This window comes from Centruroides sculpturatus, unplaced genomic scaffold (assembly GCF_000671375.1).
Source record: "Centruroides sculpturatus isolate CEXI.00-Female unplaced genomic scaffold, Cexi_2.0 scaffold62, whole genome shotgun sequence".
Taxonomy (NCBI): domain Eukaryota; kingdom Metazoa; phylum Arthropoda; class Arachnida; order Scorpiones; family Buthidae; genus Centruroides; species Centruroides sculpturatus.
Window position 1 is genome coordinate 1,264,122 of NW_019384388.1, and position 12,340 is coordinate 1,276,461.

The following is a 12,340-nucleotide window of genomic DNA, read 5'->3' on the forward strand; positions in this document are numbered from 1 at the left end:
AATGAACAAACATATACATATACATGTAAAATATATTTTAATATACAGTAGAGCGTTGATTATCCGAATCATTTGGGGACTGGGGTTGTTTGAAAAATCGATATTTCGGATAACTGATTATGTACGAAAAAATATATTAACCTATCCCATGTTGAAATTTTTCTTTGTTGCGTGTCACTTTGCGTTGAATTTTTGTCAATGTTAAGCCTAACAAAGACTATTGTATCGTTAAAAATTTTTTTATTTTGTACAAACAAAATAAATATATTGAAAAATATAATAAAAAATTATACTTTAGAAGTTAATTTAGTATCAAAAACGTAAAATATTTGAGTAGCCCAAGACATAGCCAAAGATTGCAGTGCCACAGCACTGGCGAAAATTTAAATTTGCTGACTGGAATTTTTTCGGATAATTGACTTTCGGATAATCGACGCTCTACTTTATATCTATTAATACTGTAGTTCATAAACTTAGAAGTTCATATTGTGGAACATCTCGTCGTTAGAACTTCCTTTCAAGATACACAACATAAAAACTTTTCATTCTTATAAAACAATATTTGCTGAAAATATAAAGTTAAAAAGACTTAGCATTTATTTAAAATTTTCTTCTTTAAAAATCGTGAAAAATGTATGTTGTCATTCAAGAATATTTTTTAATTTCTCAGTATTCAGTTCAGTATTTCTTACATCTAAATGAGCTTTTATAGTATATAACAACATAAAATTATCAATAATTATATTCTGTGAATACTATCATACGCTTCTTGTCTAGTCTTCTGAATGGCTTGTGAGAACTAAAATTGGCTTTTCTTTACCACTAGACTTATTACACCACCACAGGACATCAAATTAGACTTAGAAAAACACTATTTTATTTTTAGTAAAAATAATTATCAATATATATTGATTGAAAAGACTCATATGATAATATATCTTGCTATTTTATATTTATTTTTTGATGCTGAATCATTGCATTTGTATCACTATTTTTAGACTTTCCTAAATATATATCACAAAACAAAAGAATTTAAGAAAACTATTTTTTTTTTATCTCTCTTGTATATTTAAGCTTATATGTTGTGTTCTTAATTAATCATTAAATAAATATGACTTATAAAAAAATTGTTTTAATTCCTGGTTATCTGAAGGTTAAAATAGAAATAACATATAGGCTATATTAGAGGTTACAGTTTTTAACAGATGATATAGCTTCTAACTTAAGTCTATAATTTTAAACTGTTCAAGCACAAGCAGTTCTTTACTTAAGAACTTTTTTTATGAATGTTAGGCATTTTTGTTATGTTTAGTTAATACCAGTCTGAATTATTTTAACAAAAAGCATGAACTTTATCTGACAAAAGTCCATTATATGCTATTTTAGTGCATCTTACATGAGTTTTAAAATAATGTTACATTCTAATGTCTTATGTGTAAATGTGTACAAATTTAAATGCATTTATGTGACAATTTTGTACATCTATATCGTACTAATTATGTTTGTTTTCTTTTTTGTTGGATAGTATAATCAAAAACTTCATCCAGTACATTTTCTTGCCACATTTCTTTGTTTTGAATGTGTCAAAAATCCATTATTTGAAACTCTCTTCAGATACAGGTGTTTTGACCTCTGGGAATAAATAGAATACAGACATTGTACTGTACTTACAATTGTCTTTTAGCCAGTAAGATTGTGGAAATGACTCTTCATTTTAATTTTATTTATTTCAAAAAATATAAATAAATTCTTAAAATAGTATTCATAATTTATATACATATTTATTTGTTTAATGTAGACACTATAGGTTATAGATTAATCTCAAAAAATATATTACATTTTAAGAGTTTAAAAAGATAATGAGAAAGAAAGATACTGAACAAAAAATTTATTTTATTTTAAAAATCAATGTTTTTTTTTTAAATTTACAATAAAAAAATATGTATAAAATAATAAAATTATATAGTTTTTTTCAAATGTGATTATAAGAAAATTAACAGGTCTTATTCAAAAATTCCTTATAAGGATGATCAAATATAAGTACAAACGTCCAGAAAGTAATACCAGTTTGCTCCTAGATGATGATAAGAGTAACAGTTATCAAGCAGGCAAGGTCCTCAGTCACATATATGCTTTGCTCAAAGTAATTTGTGTTGATCAAGTGCATTGTAGAGGAGTTGTGTCTTGTTAAAATGACAACAGAAATTAACAGTCCCAACAGCATAAAAAGTGCTTGCTGCTGCTGCTGTTGTTCAGTTTCTGAATACTGAAAATTTATTGTTGCATGTTTTCTAATGGTGTGTTGTCTGACATGGCATGTTGTTTAAGGGTTTGTGCTCCTCTACAATGATGCACATCTTAGCAAGCCACAAATTTGCTTCAACATTTCAAGTAGGATGTTCTGCATCATTCTGTCTACAGTCCAGACTTCATTCTCAGTAATGATCACCTCTTTGGAAGATTGAAGGCATTTCTGGATGGAAAATGATGAGTTGAAAGATGAAGTCATGCAATGGTTAAAGGTTTGGTGATGATGGCATTTGAAAATTGGTCATAAGATATGAGAAGTGGCAATGGTTATGTCAAAAAAATGGCAATGGTTATGTCAAAAAAATGACAAAATTCATATGTAATGTTATGGAAAAAAAATTTGAATAAGTAGATTTGTTTTGTGATTGTGGACAAATGGGATTACTTTCTGGACGATCCTCATAGAACTTGTGAGAAGAAATGTGAGGAGTTTGCCAATGTTACAAATGAGATGAGACTTCACATTGCTGCAAGCTGCAGCACAATGGCCAGCTCACAAGCAGTGCAAAGTTAAACTTTGCACTACAGCATTATTAAACTCTGATATTTCTTACAACTTTTATTTGGATCACCTGGTATTATGATAGGAAATGATATATCAGATTTACAGTAATTTAGGGTTAGATATTTGGTAGATTAAATACAGTTTTATTATATTTTACTTAAAATTTCTTTTTTATTTTACTTGGTAAACATTTTATCATTTCTTAAGAACAATAATCAAAATTCTTTATTGTATTTCATATTTTTTTTTTTTTTCCTAAATTTAATATTTCTAAACTAAATTTAGTATAAATTTTGATGGTTTGTCTAAAATAATTTTTTATAAAGCTTGAAGCATTAATTTAAGAAATAAATAGATTACAATAGACTTTCATTAATCTGGTCATTCATTGCACAGATGGTTGCCAGATTACCTATTGTATATAGGGCTAGAGGCAATGACATACAGTAATGTGTTACCCTTTCATACTGAATCTTTTTAGAGGTGGGGCAAATAATGCAGTGCACTGAAATGTCATGTAGTACACGAAAATGAAACCCAAGGAAAATAGGATGTGTGACATGACTAACATTTTCAGGAAAATGGAAGTGAATAGACAATTGCATTGGAGAGTATACCAGATTAGCAAGAGTCTACTGTATTAACTAGTTAAATTTGTGTTTCTTAAACACTATGTAGTGTAATTAATCGATTGCTTGGCATTCCTTCATATCTTTATTTCCAATTCAGTTGATACACACTTTGGGCTCAAATTGTCCCTCCTCAGTCAACTAAAAACAACCTTTTGTGAGCTATGTGTGTTTTTATAACTTTTTAGTTGACTGAGAAGGGGTAATTTGAGGTCAAAACGTGTATCCAAAAATGCATATCAACTGATTTGGAAATAAAGATATGAAGGAATGCCAAGTGATCGATTAATTACACTACATAGTGTTTAAGAAACACATAAGAATAACGACACGGTTTCAGATTAGCAAAATATATAAATATATAGTTAAATTATAAAATAAGTTTTTCTCTCATGATATAATGTAGTTAATCCTTAACTGAATTATTTTACTTGCCCTAATTTTGAGTGGATAACCCATGGGTTATTTATTTGAAATGTGTGGGTTATATGTCAATTTTAAATGCAGTCATGAGTTAGTTTATTCACACTACAATGTATGACTGTCAAGCAACTTGACTCAATGGACCAACAATTATCTATTTATACATTTGCAAGAAATGGTACTAAGTGTTTAATTAAGGTATATTCTCCACTGTTTTTGCAACCCAGATCTATTGAAATAGATTAGGGTTTATATTTAATTTTTTAATATATACTTGGAATTAAGATACAGATTAATTTTCAGTCTGATACAAAATACAAGAAAGAAAAGAGAATTAAATTTTTATACAATAATTATTTGATTAAAAAACTTTAAAAAATAATTTTAATTGATGATAACATTTTATTTAACTTTTTCCAACTATATTTTATTATTACAACTGGACAAAGGAAATTAATCACAAAATAAAAATACTAAATCATATTTAATTATGTTTTACACAATTGGGACAGTTCATTTAACTTGCAAATGAATTATGAATTTCATTATGATCAATGAGTGAATTTCTCTGTATTTCAAAGGGATTTCTCAGTAGTCACGTCCCTGTTAAGGCTAAGTATTGTATCATACACATGAGGCATCTTCAAATGTGCATTAGTAAAGACAAAACCTAAGCACATGCTTGTGTGTGTATCACTGTACTAAGTTATCATCTTGGCAAAGGCATGCTCGTATTAAAAGTTAAATAATGATTTAAATTTTATACAAATGCTAGTTTAATTAATGTAAAATAGATTTCTACATTAGAGTTTAAAAAGCAAAAGAAATAAGTAATGTAGTCTTTAGTTTTGATTTTGTTAATTATTATTTTGGATTAAATTGAATAATTAATATTAATAGTAAACCAAACTATAGTCCAGATAATCCAGAAATTAATATGATTATTATAGAATGTTTGGATTTGATTGTTCATGTATAGCTACACTGATTTGTTAACAGAAATGAAATGGCAAAGCAATATTTTAATGCTTGAGAAGGCAACTTCTGTGTACTGGTAATTAACTTGCTTTCAAAGACTGTCCTGGAGGCATGGGGATATACAGTAGGACGGGTTGTACAACAGCTTTATTTTTGCTCCTGCAGCTTTCTGTAGGTTATACATTGTCATGGTTATCCGCCCAAAATTACAGTAATCATCATATATGCAAAACTTAACATTTTTGATATATTTAAGCAAATGAACAAAAAATACCTAGTTTTATAATTTTACAACTAACACTAGTAATTTGTAATAATTAAACTTACTTTTTTCTTAATAGGATCTGTATTTATTTGTTTCCGAACACGAAGAATTTAATGAATTTAACAGTTCAGATTTATTAAAATGGTATCAGCCTGACTTAATATATGGTGATTGGTACGGTGGACCAGAAGGAAATGGAATTTATACAGTTGATGTAGACATTTTTGCAACTGAGGCAAGTAGGCTTAAATTAATTTTAATCTATGATATATAATTAAATTATCATTTTATTGTATAAATTTAGGAAACATATAATGATTCAAAATAATGCCTTAATTTTGTAACTGAATTCTGAGTTTTTATGTAATGTTTAACGTGTTTATTATGTGTTTCTTTAATGATAATTTAGATAAAATAATGATTTTATCAATATAATTTACTACTTTCAATACATCAATATTTGAGTTATTTAAACTCAAATATTGATTAACTTAATATAACTTAAATAGGTCAATTTGTTTAAATGTTAAATTCACTATATGCTGAACTTTAAAAATGACAAGAGAAATGTAAACATAAGGAAAATTGTAATTCAGTATTGTTATAAACAAAAATAATAGTAAATTGGCACTATTTATTTATTTTTTTTATACTTGTAGAATTTTGTTTTTCTCAGAGGAAAAATATCTATAGTGAATAAATAAGCTGTTTCAATAATGTAAATATGCAGTTACTTAAAACCAATCAACTGAATACTAAACTTTACCTTTGGCTGTTAATTTTTTACATTATACTTGAAAAAACTGCACTAAATTATAAAAATTAAAGAGAACATTTTAAGTATTGTATTTTATGACATAAAAGATGCAATTTTTGTTTAAAGAAAGACTCAAAAATATCACTGTCTTACATCTGAATCTTCCAAAGGTAAATGAATACCACAAATGGCCTTCATTAGACTACAAGTACCTCTTTGCCTACCCTAACTCATGAATTTAAATGTTATGAAACTTATTATTTTTTTATTTTTATTTTTAGAAACTGTTTTTGCATGTATTTATGTAGACTATTTTTAATTAATGATAAATTTTAACTGAAAAGGATTTCTTTACTACTACTATTTTTCTCTGAAAAGTGTATTTTAATTTTATTTTTCTTCGACAGAATATGGTAAAAGAAAAAAAATTGGGTCTGGGTGCCAAAGGCATAAATATACTAAATACTTTTTATCTAAATATTTTATGATGAAATGGGGTGTATCTTATATGCCATAAGATACAGAAAATGCAAAATTTTTGTTCATTTATTTGCTACTTTAAATAAATGCAGTCGCTATTTATTGTGCTATGTTCTGCTAAGAATTTATATTTTGTTCTAATATGTGTCGTATCATAAGTTACATAGACTACCTACAGAATAAGAACACAAAATATATGTTTTATAAAATATATTGATTTATCAAACATAAAATACAGAAACTTTTCAAAATGAAAGAGTGTTATAAGACAGAAGACCAACATATCCAGAAATTGCATAACCAATTCACAAGAAGAAAGAAAATGCAGTGATCCATCCCCTTGTAGTTAAGGTGCGTGTACTAGTTTAATGAGTGGACAAAGTGTTGGATGGTGGTAGATAGTAGCTTTGAGTTTAGTGTTTGTGTCATCTAGTCCAGCAGTTGCCAATTGGTGGTCCCACTAATGGTCCTTAAGAAAATTTTTGTTGTCCATAGAGAAATTTGGACATTTATTTGAATCTAAAACCAAACACGAAATGAATGTTATCAATAAATAATAATGTCAATAAATAATGTGAGTATGATTGTACTCTTTGTGGAAAAGAGCCAAGAAGTTATGAACTTATATCAAACAAGCAGCAACAAACTTCACACTAATTTGTTGTAATTAAACAAGTGAATTTATGATCATTATTCTATAGATGTTTGTATTGTTTAAAAAATTCATGGTAGTGCTCTACGGGATTCAAAATTGTGATTTTAATGGTCCTTGGGATCAGAAAGGTTGGTAACCAATGATCTACTCAATGATGGTGTGTGGTGTGTTTCCTAAGAAAATTAAATAGTTTGTTTTGGTACCTTTTATTTTGTTGTTTTTTTATTCTTGAAAAAAACCATTTATTCCTGTGCAGTTTTTATGTTAACAAGCATTAATTGCTTACTTAACTTGTCCTAGTTCTGATGAAACCCATGTGAGCAATATTTTTACCAAGCAACTATTATTGTCAGACTTCTGTAAAATTTAAGAAGTATAACAATCAAAGAACTAATATTTGTAGTAATCACATATATAGAAGAAACACTAAATTAAAAAATAAAAGTGTCTTCATATTTTGTTCTTATTGCACATTTGGGATCCAACAAGAGTTTGAGAGCTTTGGCAGAGTTGAAACAAGTGAGAACCTCAAGGAAAAGTTGGCTCTATCAAAGCCTTCATTAGACTATTGTTGGATCCCAAATGTGTAAAGGATGAAATATGAAAACATTCATTATCTAACTGTTTTTCTACATACATTGTTATGTACTGTCTTAATATTTACTTACATTTCCTTTATAACAGCCATATAGTATATTTTAGAGAAATTTGTGGTATTTTATGAAGATGTATTTGTAGTAACTAATACATAATTGTCTACTTTTAGCAGTTTTGTAGAAAGTTATCAAAAATTCCAAAATTATTATTTGAATATTTTTAAAAATCTTAAAAAGATATGTCATTTTCATAATTTATAATACATAAATTCTGCTTATTTATACTTTTTGTGCTTTTAAAACTTTTTATTTTGTTAAATCTCACTTTAATGTATAAAAATGGGCACTTGTTAATAACCCAGTTACAATTAATTCTAAATATTAATTGTAATTAAGCTCAACTGAACTCTACATAAAAATTCAATGTTTATTATTATAATTTTGGATAAAAACAATCAGTAATTATGAAATGCTTTATTTTAGTTAAAAAGAAATATTTTTACTGTTTTAACTAAACACAAAATTACTTTGTTACTTGAATTTTTCAAACTGATAATTACGTGCAAATAATTTTTTTTTAATTAACAGTTACTTTTAATTTTTTTTTGTAGAATGTAAAAAATAATGGGAGTCTTTGGATGCATTTATTCATTACTAAAAGTGGAAAGTCACCAAATCCTGCTGATAAAGGAAGATTTTCTAGGAAATATACCATCTATAAAAAGAAACGTAAGAACATGATTAATTTTTATTACAATTTACTTTGAATTAATATTTAAAAAATTCCGGAACAAGTTCTTTCCAAAATACGACAACTTTTCTGGCAACATTTGGTGGTGCCATCTATTATGATATTTTATTAAAAAGCCTTTTTATATTTTTAATTAATTATCATAAAATGGCAAAAAGCTTAATTTTGAGGCTAGTGATAGTTTTTATAAAAAATTGTAAATGCTTAAAATATAATCATTTAAGTCTGACCTATTGGAGATACACACAACCCCTTTTATTTCCCTATGCCCTTGACCTTTAATCACCAAACTTTAATAGCATCAATCCCTTAGTACACTGACCTCCCTAGCAAAATTTCAGAACTTTCTACCAAAAGCAGGAGTTATTAAGCTTCAAAGAGGGTGAACAAAATTGTGCCCCCATACACACAAACACTCGCTAACTGTTTGTTAGTATTTACAGAATTTATTTGGGTTAGAATATTGTGCAAGATATTATGTATTTTATAAAAGCCCTTATCATCAAAAAATTCTGAAATGACAATAAAATTAAAGCTTTAAATCTCTTTGCAAACTAATTTGTTTCATCCTACTTTTGGCTTAGATTCAGTATTCTTTTATATTTTATTCATTTATATAATGACTATCTAGTGAATGCATTATGTATAATTGTATAAATAAATACATACAGAAAAACCCTTAAATTTTTTTTGTTTCTCAACATTTCAAGGTGTCCTGAGTCTAAAAATGTAAACATTTTGGGAGGGTCATTTTTTCACCTATCACCATACATTTCCTCTGTTATGTATAACAGCCAGGAAAGTAAAAATTACAGAATAAAGAAGAAATAATTAGTTTTATATTTTATTACTTTTACTTACTGTATATTGTAATATTACTTTTTAATAGATTTTATAAGTATAAAATCTATTAAAAAAGTAATATTACAATATACAGTTTAAAATGAAGTAAGTTTCTAAAAATATATCGTTCTAGTTTTGAAAACTTTGCATTTACTTTTTTAGAAGATAAATATTATATTAAAAATGAAACCTGAATTCAGAATTACTAAAATACTTGTAATTAGAAGATACAATGAAAAAGATTTTCTAGAGTCTTCACAGTATTACTTATATATCATTCTGTGTTCTCATTTAATTATTTATGAAAAGATCTGTTTTAAACTGAACTATAACTAGAGAGACTTTTAACAATTTTACATACAGCTGTCCCTTGATAGTCCGATGTTTTGTAATCCGACATGCTCAGTAGTCCGATGCACCTCCCGTCAAGGTACCCATCCCCGTTACGTGTCTGTTGCACAGAAGCATTTTGCGACGTGAATCTCCCCACCCAATTCTTACACGATGACACACATTTCGTATGTTTTCTGTGAGCAGTTCTGTTTGAACAGTTGGAGTAGGGAATATTGTAGGCTACTGCTAGCAAAAAATGCCAAATATGTAATCACTTTCGGTAATCCGGATCCAGACACTTTTGGTAATTGGACACCCCTTTGGTCCCATAACTGTTGGATTATCAAGGGACAGCTGTACTTACGCAGAGAAAAACTTAATGAAGATCAACTTTTTAGTATTGTGTTAGGGTATGAAAGGAACAATGTGAAAACTTCAGAATATATTTTTAATCATTCTCTTTTAATTATAAGAAATAATAGTAACACTAGATTTTACTATGATTTGATACAGAAAATTTAGAGGAAATAAATAAATAAATTCTGAAATTTTGTTGATATTTCTAGACATTTGTATCAAAATACTTTTTTTTTTCCCCTGCAAATACTAATAAACAGTTTTACTGGAAAATATACAAACTATATATTTCTCAATACAACTGTTTGTTAGTATTTACAGAATTTATTTGGGTTAGAATATTGTGCAAAATGATATGTATTTTATGAAAGCCCTTATCATCAAAAAATTCTGAAATGACAATAAAATTAAAGCNTTATCCTTATCCTCTGAGCATTTTTCTGCATTATCTTCAGATTCATGCTTTACCTTTTGCAAAAAGTATGTAATTTTAGATTGCTTGCTTCTAGTTAAAAGATCTTTATTTATTTCCTTATATGGTGCTAAGCACTTATGGAATAAAGGTAAAACATCTGGCAACATCAGAAGCAGAAGCGTTGAGATCTGGCAAAATTGAAACAAGTTTCGAGAAGGACCATGTGTATGGACAAAAGGCGAGAAAAGAAAATTTACATACTGAAGTACTAACAGTAACACGAAAATTATTATTTTCGTGAACTATTAGTACTTAAATATGTAAAAATTTATTACATTTCATGTTGTACAAGGGTTTTACCCATTTCTCGAACCGTGTCAATCCGTGCTATAACAGTACTGTGTTATACGGGGATGGTACCAATTCTCGAACCGTGTTAGAGTGAATCCGTGCTATAGAAGTGCCGTGTTATACGGGGGATGGTACCAATTCTCGAACCGTGTTAGAGTGAATCCGTGCTATAGAAGTGCCGTGTTATACGGGGATTACCGGTATATAAATTAAGATGAATTAAAATTTATAAACCCCAAATTTTTATTTAAAACATGGAAAATTATTTTAGAATGTAACTGATGAAAAGGTAAAATTTCATGTTGTTTTTCTTTTTACTTTATTTATAATTTCATTTTCTGAGAAATTTACAGGATATATTTATTTTGATAGAAATTTTAAAAGCATTAAAGGTTATTTTTTATTGCAGAAAGCAGAAGACAGTACAGTAGAAATACTATCACATTGGCATCCAAATTTGACATTGAATATTATTGATGATCATACACCATGGGTTCAAGGACATGTTCCACCACCATTAGATGAATGTATGTTAATTACATTAGTTATTTTAACTAAAAATAATGGTTTTAAATAATATGATATATTCATCTATCTTCTGTTATTCAAAGAAAATCAATCTTCTATATAATTAAACTATTACTTCACATTATAATGATTTAATTATAAATTCTTTAACTTTCATTTGATTAAATAAACATTAATTTATAATTATTGCTCATAAACAATATTTTAGATGAAGTGAATGGAATTTAAATGTTTTAAACAGGTTTGAACAAGTTCAAGAAACTCCGCTATCATCGTACTCAAAATTTGTTGACCGGAGAGACTTCTGCTACTCCAGAAATGATTAAGGTAAATTATTTAAATGTTGTAAATGTTTTTGTAAATGTTGACAAGACTTGATTTTTCTATAAAAATGTTTTATAATATAAAATTTTTGAACAATACATATATCTATTTCACTGTGCTTTATATTCCTAATTCATCTTTCTGAAGCAAATTTTTATTGTGATTTAAAATAATATTTCAATCATAATTTAAGAATACTCTGTATCAACAAAACACATTTAAAACACCTTGTAAATGTGCAGCTGTATTTATTAAATTCAAACGTTTTCGGTTATATTTAATGACCTTTATCAAGAATAAACGGAAAAATTTGAACTTGTAAAAAATTTGCGTTAACGATAGATGCATTTTGGAACGTTTTTAAAAGATATTCTAATGAAATTACTTGCACCATCTCTACAACAGGCTAACATTAAATAAACACAATAAATATTAGCACGTTAAAAAATAATATGACGTTCAAGACAATAAAAAATATAAAATAAAAATGCAAACAAATAAAAAGCAAAAAACATAAAGAAATGAGTTGGGCAAATACATTAAACTAGAAAAATACTCTGTAATTTACATAATTTTTGTGGAGAAATAGATTTATGTTGAAATATCAATTTCATAAACAGACAGTATTTTCAGTATAGATTTTTTTTAAAGTACTGAATTGTTTAATGTAATTTTATTGGGTTTTATGAGATCTTTATGATTGAAATAAACAATATATTATTCATATTTCGTAATACTTTTTGTCCAATGGTACTTTTAATTTTTTGAAGAATTTGAAGACTCTTTTTGCCCAATTTGGGAACACCATTTATTAGTTTGCGTTTTAGACAATACGTTCCT

General features: G+C 27.2%; 1 protein-coding gene across 2 annotated transcripts in view; it reads left to right on the forward strand.

Annotated features, from left to right (window-relative positions):
• The window catches only part of LOC111618167 (cleft lip and palate transmembrane protein 1 homolog), a 28,877-nt gene that overhangs the window by 10,374 nt on the left and 6,163 nt on the right, over positions 1-12,340 (forward strand). For both annotated transcript variants that reach the window (XM_023359630.1, XM_023359631.1), the window contains exons 3-5: positions 5,187-5,345; positions 8,210-8,327; positions 11,418-11,503. In XM_023359630.1, the coding sequence (XP_023215398.1) occupies positions 5,187-5,345; positions 8,210-8,327; positions 11,418-11,503 (363 nt within the window). The remainder of the gene's footprint in view (positions 1-5,186; positions 5,346-8,209; positions 8,328-11,417; positions 11,504-12,340) is intronic.